Here is a 15,746-nt window from a genome sequence, read left to right as displayed (position 1 = left end):
CACACACACACACACACACACACACACACACACACACACACACACACACACACACACACACACACACACACACACACACAAACACAAAGATTTATAGGCAGATGTTTTTGGCAGATGGTCAGAAATCCAAGGTCAAAGCTTATTGATAGTCCCTTGCAGATGCTTTCCCTTGCATCTTTTTTTGAGCCCTTCCTTCCTTCAAGACCAGATTTTGTCATCTCCAGCTGCGTACTAATACTGACAACAGGATAAGTAAAGTGCTGTCATTTGTAGCTGCATATCTCACTGTTTCTTTTACTGTTTTTATGGTCTTTTGTCTGTCAGTCTGTCTCTCGAAGTTGTTATCCACCTGTCTCTCTTCTCTTCTACCGGTATCAGTCCCTCTGCCTACCTTCTTTCCAAAGTCTCTTTCTACCTCGCATATCGTCTACCCCCTCCTTTTTTGTCTATTTTGTCTCTTCTGTCTCTTTGCTTCCTGTGCATGTCTCTGTCACCATGCCACAGTAAGACAGCCAGTCTGTTTCCCTTTACATTTTCATCTAATCCATTATTTGTGTTTCTCTCACTGTCTGCACATACCCCTTTCTCTGTGCATGTTTCTGTCAACAGTTAAACCTTCCTTTAAATCCACATAGGTTTCTTTTAGCTCTCCCCACTGCCCTTTATTTTAACTCTCATCTATCTTTACTTTTGTGGTATGAACAGAAATGTCCACCTGTTTGAATGAGGTCCTGCTATGATTTTACTCAGGCACTCCAACATGGGTGCCAGGAAAAGCTTTTATCTACATATTTCTCAGCAATTATTATCTATTTTAAAAGCAGAATATATACCAGGTCTGTTTCAGTGCCTACCTGATTACAGAGGCAGCAACAGCAGAGGTTGTTGGCAGAGACACTTGAATGTTCACAATGAGAATACATAGAACTGCATATGTAAATAAACTGCACACAAGTATGGCCACACTTGTGTGCAGAAACAAACCACAAATTACAAAAAAAGTTTTTTTTTAACCCACACAGCTGGATGCACATAAATGAACGCGGGGACTATGGGTCTTTTCTTTCTACCTTTCTCTGTCTTTCTCGCCATTACACATTCACACACAGGCCTAAACACACACACACACGCACAGACCCATGGCTAATGTGTGATGTGGTGATGCAGAACTTTTTAAGATTAAGCACTAATGCAGAATCAATGCATATGTTTGACCTGTTATAAACAGGATGGAAAAACTATTAACAGTGGGGCAGGGTCTCGCTATGTGCATAATCAAAAACAACACTAAAGAAAGTATTGAGCAAGACATTTTACTCCGCACTTCCACTCTCTTTTTTAAAAAATGTTCTCAATGGGGAAAAAGATCTCTCAATGAATATATTTATGTTCTATGATTGTTCTATGGAAAATATTTTCCACGAGAACAAAGCTGTGACCTTGCATCAAATATCAGCTGATTGTGTCAGTAATATAGGCAGTCCTGTAAAGAGCTATGTGTGCTATTATTGCTTCAATAGAAATTAAGAGGATAAGTAGCAGGAAGGAGTTACTACAGAGCTACAAACTGTAGATGAAGTAAAGATATTTGTACTGTTTACATTTTCAAAAAAGATTCATTACCTCTAGGGGAGGTATTGATTATTTTGCATCATTGCGTGCCTTTCAGGAATTAAACCAGCCTGAATCTATATAGTGGGAACCATACCACACACAACCCTACTGGTATATCTACTGATGCTTATATTTAGTTTTTCACATGGCTGCATAAAGTCCTTTATTTTTTACAACTGTTTTAAATTGTTCATAAAAGTTTATATAGTAAAATAAAAGTTTATATAGTTATAGTTCACATAGTTTTGTTAATTTTATTATTAGTTAACCCTTTATGAGTCCCCCAAGGTTAAATAAATAACAAACCATGATGAGTCATTTGGATGCCAGTCAAACTGTTTGACTGTCTGATTTGATCAAAATCTGTTATGCTTTTTTATGTTTTGGGTTAAGCAGCTGAAAGGTTTAAAAGGCTTTATCTTAAAAAGCCAAATTTGATAACTGAAAGAATATGCTAATATATAACCTCTAATTTCATAAGCCTTAAAAGTAGCGGACTCTAAACTGTTTGAAAATAGTTCCCATTCATTCCTGTGTTTAAGTTTGATTGAAAGCACAGCTGAAGTTTCAAAGTTAATTAAGTAATTTTCTTTTTAAGTGAGTTTCCTCTTGTTTTTTGTGTGCATGTAATTATTTAAATTAGGTTTGTGCACAAATGTGGCTCACCTCTCCTATTAGAGGAGTCACTCCATCTGATTCAGTGACCCAAGCATTTTTCGCAGTTCCACGGTCATAGGACTCATATGGAGCATCCCCAACCCTCTTACTGGTGGCTATTGCTGGATCCTGTCATAATAATATAAGTTGAAAACAAATCAGTAAATACATAAAAATTACACAGCACCATTGGCATGACTTTCAATTGTTATTTGTTGTATCTGATGTTACAAAGATGTTACTGTGTACTGTATTATTGTATCATCACACATTATATACAGAACTCATATCACAAAATTGCTTGTAATACAAGAATAAGTTCATGTAGTAATATTTGTTAACATGTCCATTACACAAATTATTTTGTGAACAGCAAAGTATTTCTTACCAGGATAAGGATATATTTCTGCCCCTTCTCATGGAGGTATTCAGCAAACTGTGGAAGTTCTGCAAACTTCACCTTGTCATAGGTGAAATCCTTTTTATCCTCCATGTAGTCTATGTCAGTATATTGAATGTCCTGCATAGGGTAAAGAAAAATGCTGCATATGTGATGTGCATGCATTTTTTACTTCAGAAATTATATAGGCTAGCATAGCCAAAATCGTTGTGTTTCAAAAAAAGCTCTAAATCTAATAGCATATGAAGTTAATTTACCAAGTTTTATATATGCATTGACCCTTGTGAGTTAATTTTAAATGAGTTTTAGAAATGGGCATTAGATATTCAAAGCTTCTTTTGAAATACAAAACTTTTGGCATGGCTTCTATTTATTAAAATTAAATTTGCATCTTGGATTGCAGTGTAATAGATTCCAAATGTCTCATAATGCCTCCTAAATGTACCCACTCGTTTTTTTCTTTTCTTTTTGTGCTTAATTTTGGCACATCTGCTAAAAAGAATCATCATTTTCAGCATTACTTAAATGTGTCTTTCACACTGTATATTTTCATCTTAACATAGCTAGCAAAAGAAATATTGAACATTTGCATAGAGTCTTACTAACAGAAAGACCTCTGATGGACTTTTGAAGACCTAATGTGAGTGCAAACAACTTTGGTAATGTGCTGCTAAACCTTGGGAGGACAATAGCAATGTTAACACAGTCTTCCTTTTTTGCCAGGGTGTGACTTTATGCTTGCTCTCTGTCTGTTGCCTGCCAAAATCTACTTCATATCGATGGAGCAGATGGTTTGGAAGGCTCTGCCAGATCCTTCCTCTAATGGTAATCAGCTCCAGACATATTAGGGAGAATGTGATAATACCCTCTGTGGTCTATCTAATGGTTATCAAACATGTCCCTGAGTACAGCCGGAGAGAAAGCAGCTGCATCCTAATGTCTTTGGATATGAAAAAAGAGATTGGAGATTATAAGAGTGAAATATTGAGATGGGTTGGAAATTTGTTTGCATTTGAGCGTTAGATAAAACAGAGTTCAAATGACATCCTCGACTGTTGCCATCACTGCTCAGTTGTGATAGAGTTAAAATGTTTTATTGGGACACATAAAGAACATGGATAGGAGTCTACCTTAGTAATTAAAGACAAAAATGTACAGCATTGCAAAAGACTCGGTATCGAAAAGACTCTTAGCAGTTACCTCTCATGGCTCGACAAAGATAAGCAGTAGGGCTCATTCCAAAGAAAATGCCAACTAGAATTGATATTTACCAAATGTCTCAGAAAGGAATAGGCACTGGAGTAGTTTTAGCATTCAGTTCAGCGTGAATGAGATAATGAAAGGAAGTCGATTGATTGATCTTTGATCGCCACTAACATTCAGTGACGTATGAAAAATAGTGATCCCAGGATTGAACCTACACTCAACAAAAATATAAACGCAACACCTTTGTTACTGCTCCCATTCCCCATGGGATGGACGTAGAGACCTAAAATCCATTCCAGATACACAATATAACCATCCCTCCCAAACAGTGGTCACAAATCAGTCCAAATGTGTGGTAGTGGGCACATCTGCTATATTGAGATAATCCATCCCACCTCACAGGTGTGCCACATCAGGATGCTGATCTGACATCATGAGTAGTGCACAGGTGTACCTCAGACTGCCCACAACAAAAGGCCACCCTGGAATGTGCAGTTTTGTCTCACAGCAAAATGCCACAGATGCCACAAGCAATGAGGGAGCGTGCAATTGGCATGCTGACAGCAGGAATGTCAACCAGATCTGTCGCCCGTGCATTGAATGTTCATTTCTCAACCATAAGCCGTCTCCACAGGCGTTTCAGAGAATATGGCAGCACATCCAACCGGCCTCACAACCGCAGACCTCGTGTAACCACACCAGCCCAGGACCTCCACATCCAGCAGGTTCACCTCCAAGATCGTCTGAGACCAGCCACCCAGACAGCTGCTGGAACAATTGGTTTGCACAACCAAACAATTTCTGCACAAACTGTCAGAAACCGTCTCAGGGACGCTCAACTGCATGCCCGTCGTCCTCATCGGGGTCTTGACCTGACTCCAGCTCGTCGCCGTAACAGACTTGTGTGGGCAAATGCTCACATTCGATGGCGTCTGGCACGTTGGAGAGGTGTGCGCTTCACGGATGAATCATGGTTCACATTGTTCAGGGCAGATGGCAGCTGAGAATGTCCCAGTTCTTGCATGGCCAGCATACTCACCGGACATGTCACCCATTGAGCATGTTCGGGATGTGCTTGACCGGCGTATACGACAGCGTGTACCAGTTCCCACGAATATCCAACAACCTCGCACAGCCATTGAAGTGGAGTGGACCAACATTCCACAGGCCACAATTGACAATCTGATAGACTCCATGCGACGATGTGTTGCACTGCATGAGGCAAATGGTGGTCACACCAGATACTGACCGGTTCTGGGTCCCCAGACCCCCAATAGCGCAAAAAACTGCACATTCCAGGGTGGCCTTTTGTTGTGGGCAGTCTGAGGTACACCTGTGCACTACTCATGATGTCAGATCAGCATCCTGATGTGGCACACCTGTGAGGTGGGATGGATTATCTCAATATAGCAGATGTGCCCACTACCACACATTTGGACTGATTTGTGACCACTGTTTGGGAGGGATGGTTATATTGTGTATCTGGAATGAATTTTAGGTCTTTGTGTCCATCCCATGGGGAATGGGAGCAGTAACAAAGGTGTTGCGTTTATATTTTTGTTGAGTGTATATAGCCCAGCAGACTCGCCATTATTTGACAGAAAGCTGGATTACCCTGTGTAAGTTAAAGGCCATCCCTATCATTCTGTCTGTCTGTCGAATTCCTGTTTCCACCTTCGTATCACGTCTCCACAGATAGTGTAGTGGTTAAGGCTCTTGCCTCCGGAACCACACAGTGGTGCATGAGTGCTTCAAATTTAACAAGGGGTGCACAAGGTGAAGTATTGATTCCCCACATTCCCCGACCTCTGAAAGCTTTACAATTGTGGTAGTAGTCAAAGGAATCCCTCTCTATAAAAACCATGCATTGCCACTACATTTCACACACTCGAGTTTTAAAATGCATGTTTTCTAAGGAAGAAACAAAGAACTAGGAAGAAGTAAAAGGCTAGGTGATGTCAGTGACACCAAGTCACATGTTTTCCATTTCCAGAATGTTCATCATGACCACATGGTCAGTAACAGTGGTATGTAAATGGAACCTACATTTATTACATACAATGCATGATATTGTGATATAATGGAGGTAAAATATGTAAGCAAAGTTGTTCAACATGTTATCAAAATATCATAAGGACAAAATCACAGATGTTTAAGGGGACGGCAGTAGCTCTGACAGCAATTTTAGATAGTCTGAAGAAAATGTTTTTCTAAAATATGCATGTTATGAAAGAAAAACAAGGAATAAAAACCAAGCAGACAGAATCTTACATATGGAAGATCCACAGCACGGTTCCTCTCCACTGTTTCCTTGACTATACTGAGGTTGCCATAGTTCCACCGAGAAAGCTGGAATCCCAGTGACCAGTAGGCAGGAATGACAGGCTTGCCAATGAGCTGAATAGCATGATTGGAAATACTTTTAATGCAATTACCACGTCAAGGTAACACAAAACCCACTTCACCCAACAGTATTAACCAGAAAACCTGCCAGACATATTTCTGAATTTAGAAAATCACCTCGAGGAATTCATGCACCACTTGTTCTGGTGTGTCACCAAAGAAAATGTAGAAGTCAAGCACCCCTCCAATTGTCCTGTAGGTCACAGCTGGGGCGGGCTGCAGTGTCACATCTGGTGAAAACACAGAGACAAAACATATAAGTATCAGTATTATGTTTAAAAATAAATTACAACCCCAAATTGATTGTAAACCATTGTGTACCACCGGTCCTCTGTTTTGATAAAACAACTTTCTTGTTGTTTTAATTCTTCAGAGAATTATTACTTTAGACCTAAACACAATTGTATAAGGAGGACGTATCCGTCAATTTCTATGGAAATCAATATATTAAAAAAACTTACATGAAGCAACTGTAAGCATAAGCGACAGAAACATGTCAGTGGGAATCACTAATGCTTTCAGTCATCTCCTTCTCAGAATAAAGCAGTCATGAAATATTCTCTTTGATTTGTCAGCACAATTCTTTGATTGATGCAACAGTAGCTCCTTTTGTGTTGGGGGATGAGGATTAACTGGCGGTTCGTATGCCCTTGAACCATTTAGAGATGATTTTCTTGTCCCGATGTTACATGTATCAGTGTAAACATACGATATGTTTGTACTTTTTTGGCAGTATGTATGAGAATGCTTGTGCACATACATTCCGTAGTTTTTAAACACAGTGCTGCTCAAATGTTTTTTTATGCGTACGTGTGCATTTGTTTGCATGCTCGAACCCATGTGTATTTGCTTTTATCCAAGTACCAACAAGTGTTCTTGCATTTGTGTTAGCGTAACTTTACCCATAGCATTGCTGTTCAGGAGAAAGACCCCAAATGACTTCCCACTATTATCTTCCAGACAGAGGAAAAAGGGATAGTGTCCATAGAGGTTATGTGTTCCCTGTAGAGAAGAAAGGAGGAGACAAATGAATATAGGGCATTGGTGCCTTGTGAGACCACCATGTGGGAGACTTACTGAAACTGAGGGGGTGCCTACACGGCATAATCAGCTTACAAGGCATTCAATTATAAGCCTTTTGCGAAGGCAAATGTACATGTAAGACACACATGTAAACATGCCACACACGCACAACTAAGCAGGCCTGATTTGAGCAGGCCTTGTTTTAAGCACATATGTCTCTTTGTGTTTGTGTGTGTGTGTGTGTGTGCTGTGTTTACCCCATTAGGAAAAGCATCTCTTGTGAAAATTGGCCAGGTTCTCCAGTTTGTGTCATGCCGATATTGCCTATGGACATGCTCCCCCAGGCCATAAATATTATGGGATGGGAGCTTAGCAGACAGCTGTATGTACTGGTCTTCAAACACAATTGGAGCCATTCTAGTGTCAAACCTGAATGTCAAACCAGAAAAAAAGTAAAGTTAAGTAGGAAGTGAAGAGACACACTAATGCACTGGGATGTGGAATAAGGGAGAGCAGATAAGAGTGAATTTGTGTGAGACACAAAAATAAAGAAAATGAGCATGAGATGGAGCAAGAAGAGAGTGGGAATGAGACAGAGACTGTTACGTCCCCACATGAAAGCTAGACGAAGAGGGAGGGGGACAGTAACAGTTGGATCCGGGTTGAAATGAAAAGGATGCCAGGCAGAGGTGTTTAACACAAAATAAATCTTTATTATAATTAATTAACCCAATAATCATATAAGCAGTAACAACAGAAAGAGACAGCAACGCTGCTTTAATGACAAATCTGACAGGCCAACCCAAAGAGATGGCGACCGCTTCAACTAAGAAAACAACTATAAGGCTTCAATAGAATAAGACAGCAACGCTGCTATTAGGAATAACCAGGCAGGCCAAACCAAGAAATGGAGGCCGCCGTCATTTAAGCAAAACCACTGCCCAGTTGAGTTACACGCACGCACGCACGCAGCAGGCCTTTTCCACACCTAGACCAGAGTCACTGCTCTCCTCCAGCTTATATCACCTCTGGAGGGTAATTGATGGTAAACGAGGGCAGATGAGCAGTAGGTGTGCTCTAAAGGAGAATGCAGGGACAGAGAGAGATAAGGGGAGGGGCAAGAAAGAAGGAGGAGGAGAGGGAGAGGACAACACTATGCCCACACACTCCCACATCCTCACAGGATGTAACTCCCCCCCCCTTACATTCACACTATACAAAACACAGAGCAAACCCATCACTATGCGCTGCGCGAGAGTGCATCAGCCACCAGATTCTCAGTCCTTTTCTTGTGTAGGATAACCAGATCATAATCCTGCACCAGCAATGCCCAGCACATTAGTTGCTGGTTGTGGTTGTACATACGTTGGAGGAATGTAAGGGGATTGTGATCTGTATACAACGTAACTGGAAAGGAGCTAGAGCCCACATACACAGTGCAGTGCTGCAAGGCCATCAGCAGCGCTAGAGCTTCTTTTTCTATGGTGGAATAGTTTAGCTGATGACGCTTGAACTTTGTAGAATAGCAGCAGACTGGGTGACACACACCCTCTGTGTCGTCCTGTAACAGTACCACACCAGCTCCGGTGGCACTGACGTCAACTTCCAGTTTGAAAGGCTGAGAGAAGTTGGGGGCTGCCAGAACCGGGGCGCTGCAAAGGAGAGATTTTGCAGACTCAAATGCATGCTGGCATTCCCCTGACCACTCAAAAGCGATTTTGGGGCTACATAGCTTTGTCAAAGGGGCCACAACTACCGCAAAGTTCTTACAAAAACAGCGATAGTATCCACTCATGCCCAGGAACCGCTTTAGCTCCCGCCTAGTGGCTGGGGCTGGGTAGCTGAGGACAGCCTCGACTTTTGCCTCTACCGGGTGAACCTGCCCGAAACCCAGCGACAGGTATTACAATACCTTGTAACATCTGCCTTCATTGCTGGCCAGAAGAAGTGCTGTAGAATACGGTCATACGTTTTAGTTACCCCCAAATGTCCTGACCATGAATGATCATGGGCTAATTGTAGCACATGCTGACGCAAACTAGACGGGACCACTATCTGTTGGACTACACTCCAGTCCTCCCCTGGCTTTGAGGTCCACCTGTTAACAGGAGAAGCTATTTTAAACAGCCCCATCCCTTTTGGCTTACGTGGTGTTGAGGCTGGCTGTCTGTAGGCCTCGCAGTCCCCTATTAAATGGCCAGATTTAAAACAGTAAAAACATTTCCGGTCTTACCTGGGACGAGGCACAGGTACCTCTCCCCTTGTGTCTTGCTCACCACTAGCACCGCTAGCCTTCGCTAGGGTGCCGCGTCGCTCATGCTTAACTCGTCAGCCAGTGTCGCGGCCTGCTGCAACGTGGAGACCTTCTGTTCATTCAGATGTACTGCCATCCGCTCGGACATGCAGTTTTTAAATTCCTCAATGAGAATTAACTCCCGTACCGAAACTAGGTCTGCAGCTTTACAGGCCATACACCATCGGTCAAAGAGGACACTCTTTTCCCTCGCAAAATCCAGGAAGGATTGACCCTGCACCTTTTTCAACCCCCGAAATCGCTGCCTATAAGCCTCGGGGACTAGTTCGTAGGCTAACAGGATAGTACTTTTCAGTTTGTCGTAATCCAAACTGCACTCAGTGGACAACGAGGAACAAACTTCCTGTGCCTTGCCCACCAGCTTGCACTGCAGCAGGATGGCCCACGCATCCCGCAGCCAACGCAAGGCTATCACTATCCGTTCAAATGATTCAAAGTAAACCTCCACCTCAGTGTCACGAAACACAGGGACCAGATGACTATTACTGCCTACATCAAACTGTACCTCTGTCTGTGACAGCAAGGCCGCCACAGGAGGGGAGGAGGCCTGCTGGAGTTCCAGCTGTCGCAGCTTGACCTTAGTCTCCGCCTCCAACTCCACCTTCTTCAGCTCGACCTCCCTAGCGCTACCCAGCTCCGCCTCCAAACGCCTAAGCTCTAACTCCTTTTTCAGCTGGAACTCACGCTCCTCCTTTCCCAGTTGGAGATGAGCCAGACGGACTCTGAGCCTAGCATCCTGCTTAGAACTCTCCGATGACTGGGTGGAGAGCGGATCAAAATGGGGCAGTGTCATTGGCCCACAGGTGTAGACACTGGAGGTTCTACGACCTGGCCTGGAACATGAGGCGCTGTACTAAGTCCAACCAGACTGGGTGTGCTCGGGGGTTCTTGCATTACAACCACCCCCTTCTCCAACAGCCCAGACACCAGAGCGGCCTTCAGCTCCGCTTTGCGTAGACCAGTGGAGACACTGATCCCGTAATATGTTGCCACCTCATGCATATCCCTCTTCCTACAAACATCCAGCAGGGCAAGCGACGGCTTTGCCATAAATCCAGCAATATCAAAAGTGGCCATGAAACTCATAACACAAGCTAACCACTCAAGGGCCACACAACACCTTCACTACACAACCAAAAACAGGCGAAATAAAATGTGTTGTATCAAGACAACCATTAACTAAAATTCTACCAACCCTCTCCCAAGTCCTGCCTACTCAGAGTCTAGCCTCACCTAGCTTCTGGAGCTTCTGGAGCAGAGACATTTTGACAAATTGAGTTGCAGAAAAAAAAAAACGCGAGTAGACAGGCCATCCCATCAAGCTGTAATAAGCCCTCTGGGTAACATTTCTGTAGTCTTCAAAACAAGACATACACTGGTTACTGAAATACCAAGCCTGCTGAACTTTCAAACAGCTGTCAGATATTACAAGTAAAGGTTTTAAATGCTGTAAATATATGATATTATTTTCATTTAACATCTTAACCCTAATTCTGTTCAAAAAGATCATTTCCACATGACAGGCACACAGGCTTAATAGAATGATTATGAGCAACATTGTCCATTTATCTATATAGTAAATAAATAACAGATGTCAGTGGAATTTAATGCCATAATAAATACCTGGGGTAACCTCCTGCAATTTTTATGATTTAAAAGTAAATATGTAAATATTGTTATCACTGTATTTTATGGACTTTTTACAGTTCATGGCCTGCTTATTCTCATATTCTTATCAAATTATAATTACATTATAACAATTTAGATCTTGGTAAACATTCCATGTGCTTAAATATCCCACAATGGTTGTCTCTGTAGCTATGCTTCACCCACAGTGCCAAAAAGGATCAGTTTGGTTGCTAAATCACAAATAATCTTCATCTGCTTATCTTAAAATTTATCTTGAAAATAATTTTAAAGGCCTGTGACTAAAAGTTGTGTGCAGTGTTGAGAACGATAAATGCAACTTTTAAAAGCAGGTCAAACCAACAGCTTTCATTTTATGTAACTGTGACTTTAACTTTGTCTTTCATTATTTGTTTTTTGTAAGTAAAGAGTGTTGAAGAAAATAATTAACTGACTCTTTTTTTTCTTATAGAAACATAACTCAACAATGAAAGAAAGCCAATAAAAGACAAAACACTAAAAGCAAAGGATTAGATAAAATGACTGTTGTACATGTTTTGTCATTTTGAAATGTGTTGGCATGTCTGAGCAATATGAATTCTCTATTGGCAGTGTAACTTTTGTTTCACCACTTTCTGCCAAGAGCAAAGATCAACTACAGGAGTGTAAACTATCGTTATCAGTATTTTAGAGCACAGAGATTATTCTAAGTATTGAACATTTGCAATCAACCAAAGAAATCCCCGTACACTGTAGAGAGTTTGAATCAGAAAAATGGACCTCCTATTTTTTTCATGAAATAATTGTGGACCTCTGTCTACAAGCTATTTTTTATACCAATGGAATTTATTAAAAATAAATATATTTTCCTACATTGAATGATATGATAAAAACCTCCTTTTAACCTTTCCCCACCAATGATAATAATAATTAGTTTTTTGTCAAACAACTGCACAAAGGGCACATTGACTGGCGCCTGGTTGTAAATTTCATTATCGTTACATCCAGGAAGACTGATAAGCCACAGTGATACCTATATCGATGACATCCACACAATTTGCACCCCTACTATAAATTAAACATTTTCAAAGGTTGCTTTGGCTTTCACTTTTCCTGTAAATAAATCCACATTTACCTAGTAGGGAAATTTGTCATGCACCATAAAAGCCAATAATGATGTACAAAACACCATTAGCACTAATGTATGCAATTGTTGTTTTGCTCTATTTATCTGTGTTTGTGTGTTCTGTGGAGGAGTTTGTCACTGCAATGTCACACAGGGCCAACAAAGCATGCACTGAATCAACACGAAAATAATGACTTATTGTTTGAGAAACTGTCTTGTAACATGGAATGGTGTCACCTGCCAGTTTTGCATGACAGCGAGTTGGTGTGCTGCTGAGACCACCTTTGTGGCTTCCTTACACAACTGCTTCACGTGATGCACATAACCTGTGGTTCCGAATTTCCAGTGTCAAATGTTTAAGGGGACAGTTCTGATAAGTAATACTTGTAATTTTAAATAAATATTTAATAAGTCAATTTATCTTATATTAAAATTTCAGTACCATGGCATCTTAGCATTATTATGGAAAATCTCCTCCACACTACGCAATCCCCTGCTGCTATACATGGTTTAACTCAGAAATGCCCTCTTCCCTCTTTACTAGCGCAACCATAGTATATAAAAAAAAATTTATAAAGTACATAAGAAATTATAATAACAATTACCTTCACGTGAATCGTGTTTTTTTTTTAATGAATACACACAGTTTGCATAGTCTGATATCTTTTGTATATCCAATCTGAAACAGCAAATATACATGGTATATACACACAATGAGCACTTACACAACGTTTTGGTTCTCCTCTCTGCGTACAGTAAGGCCAAAGGGTTTCTGTGTGATCTGCAGTGTGTTGTTGATGGGACTGGATGGTGTAGGGTTGAGGCTAAGGATGTGCTCATGGGGGACTTCAAACCTCTTATTGTTGGGATCATAAATCTGAGGGAAAGGAAACAGTCATTTTAGGCAGTGAGACAGAACTCTCGCTGTCTCAGTAATACTCAGTTGTGTATATTTCTATTCTTCATTCTCAACAGCTTTTATGGTAAATGGTAAATGGCCTGTATTTGTATAGCGCTTTACTTAGTCCCTAAGGACCCCAAAGCGCTTTACACTACATTCAGTCATTCACCCATTCACACACACCTGGTCATGGCAAGCTACATTGTAGCCACGGCTGCCCTGGGGCGCACTGACAGAGGCGAGGCGCCACCGGGCCCTCTGACCACCACCAGTAGGCAACGGGTGAAGTGTCTTGCCCAAGGACACAACGACCGAGACTGTCCGAGCTGGGGCTCGAAACGGCAACCTTCCGATTACAAGATGAACTGCCAACTCTTGAGCCACGATCTTTTATATTAAAGATACTTTGATTAAACTGCTTCTGAAATGAATAGTGTATCTCATAATTTATTACTTTGCTGTAAAATCTGGCCCTGCAAACATGCATACAAGAATATAAACCCAGAATGGTGTTAATGTTCACCTTAAATCTGAGTCGATTCTTTGTCTGCATTTCTGCGTCAATTGCCAGTTCCTTTATGTGTTGACCAAATAGAGGTGGAGATTCCATTCTTGTCAGTTTTGCCTTTATAGCTGCAAAAATAAACAGATGACAGTAAGATGGCAAGAAGTTTAATATATCATCCACATAATACAATATATTTACATAATGTAGAAATCAGTTACATAAGAAACATAAGTTTAAAAAATGAAAACAAAACAACAATTCAGTTTTGTTATATTTGATTATAAAGAGAAACTGTGTGAGCAAACATTCGTCAGGGTCAGTCGTTCAATTCAGGTGTAGCACCACATTAAAATCTTCAGGTGAACTTAGACTGGACTTTATTTAAACAATATGTATTGCCAACTTCTTTTACCTCCATGATAAAAGGTTACAGAGTAATTAGTTGGCTCTGTTGTACTAATTTGCATAGTATCCTTAAGCAATACCTTTGCCAAATGGTATTACATTTTAAATTAGATATGGATAAAAAAAGGAATGCTTTCATTTTTATGTGTTGGTTCAATTCCCAACACAATCAAATCTCAGGCTGGGCTTATATATATATTCATGACTGTTTTTGAATATTCTACTGAGTCCAATGCACATACAGACTTCTTTCTATTTATGTGCATATTTTTATCAGTTAGTGAGCACATGACTCTGAATTAAAGAATACAGAGGGGGTTTAAGGTTTTACCATAAGAATTTGGTGTCTCCTGTGATTCCACAGTATATCCATAGTTGGTTGGGAAGAAACACCAGGGAACATTACTCTCATCCCGTGGACTCCAACAACAGCCACGTTCCTGACATATCTCCTGTTAAGAGTATTGTTGCCAATATAATTATTTGTAGTGTCATTACTGTTACTATTAGAAGTGATTTTTGTCACAATAGCAAATGCTTAAATTGTGTAAATAATATTTATTTATTTAATTATTCATAAATTAATAAATAAACAAAATCCCCATACATACACTTTACACTTTAGGAAATTAGTTTACCTGTGATGCTCCAGAATCAGGGAAGCAATCTACTCTCTCACCCAGAGGCATGCTGGGACATGTTGGCACAAATGTATCTGTAATTTCTGAGAAAAGAACAATACAACTAAGTCACAATTATAAAGGGTAAACCTTGTAATTTTACAAACTGACATTAGTGTGCAGATTATTCTCTGGTTTAGAAATGATAATCATGTGAGCAAAAGAAAAGCAAAGGAGGAAGTGATTTTATGTTGCTTAAAACTTAGATGTGTATTTCTCTGTGGTCCACCTACCTTCTTTCACACCAGATTGTCCCGTGGCAAAAAGAACTATGAATGCGATTGATATAACACTCATAATCGTAAACATCACCATTAACATCACCTCCAACTTAGAGAAGCGTTTTTTCGCCATCTAACAGAGAAAAAATGCACAAGAACAAAATATTCATACGTACACAGTGATTACAAAGACCAGCATCATTAACACTCGTTAATGATAGCAAGTTTACTACAAGCAAGGTCTCAGAGGTACAAAAACCTTTAGCTGCATAATGATGCCCATTGGCAGGAGGCACACTCACAGACGTGCAAAAAAATAAAAATAAATAAAAACATATTTAACACACACATGCATTTTCCTTCCATTAACCTTGATCTTTTGGCAAAAAGTCTTACAAAGGTGGGATAGGTATTAAATTCAGTAAAATAAAACCATAAACGAGAAGGAGAGTGGAGTGAGACTGAAAAAGAGAATCTGGAAAGGAAAGATGTCCAACAGGCTTAGCCTACTCTTTGCAAAGGCACCCAACATACAGCTCAAGCAATTAGGCTTCACTCCAGTATAGTCTACTCTTGTAGACAAAAACAAGGTGAATATCTGGATGTGTGTGTGTGTGTGTGTGTGTGTGTGTGTGTGTGTGTGTGTGTGTGTGTGTGTGTGT

The 15,746-nt window shown here is 40.6% G+C and overlaps 1 protein-coding gene across 2 annotated transcripts in view; it reads right to left on the bottom strand.

Moving 5' to 3' along the window:
* The window catches only part of LOC102311972 (sucrase-isomaltase, intestinal), a 64,890-nt gene that overhangs the window by 47,759 nt on the left and 1,385 nt on the right, over positions 1-15,746 (bottom strand). For both annotated transcript variants that reach the window (XR_006053041.1, XM_042214513.1), the window contains exons 2-12: positions 15,097-15,217; positions 14,822-14,907; positions 14,515-14,635; positions 13,794-13,903; positions 13,095-13,246; positions 7,561-7,732; positions 7,183-7,282; positions 6,398-6,510; positions 6,149-6,274; positions 2,660-2,791; positions 2,281-2,400 (exon numbers count right to left, since the gene is read on the bottom strand). Coding sequence is in view for 1 of the 2 variants with exons in the window: in XM_042214513.1 (XP_042070447.1) it covers positions 2,281-2,400; positions 2,660-2,791; positions 6,149-6,274; positions 6,398-6,510; positions 7,183-7,282; positions 7,561-7,732; positions 13,095-13,246; positions 13,794-13,903; positions 14,515-14,635; positions 14,822-14,907; positions 15,097-15,217 (1,353 nt within the window). In the remaining variant the exon portion in view is untranslated. The remainder of the gene's footprint in view (positions 1-2,280; positions 2,401-2,659; positions 2,792-6,148; positions 6,275-6,397; positions 6,511-7,182; positions 7,283-7,560; positions 7,733-13,094; positions 13,247-13,793; positions 13,904-14,514; positions 14,636-14,821; positions 14,908-15,096; positions 15,218-15,746) is intronic.

This window comes from Haplochromis burtoni, unplaced genomic scaffold, assembly GCF_018398535.1.
Source record: "Haplochromis burtoni strain Fernald_Lab_line unplaced genomic scaffold, NCSU_Asbu1 Contig_578, whole genome shotgun sequence".
Classification (NCBI taxonomy): Eukaryota; Metazoa; Chordata; class Actinopteri; order Cichliformes; family Cichlidae; genus Haplochromis; species Haplochromis burtoni.
The sequence above is the reverse complement of the archived record's forward strand: the minus strand, read 5'-3'. Positions and strand labels throughout refer to the sequence as shown.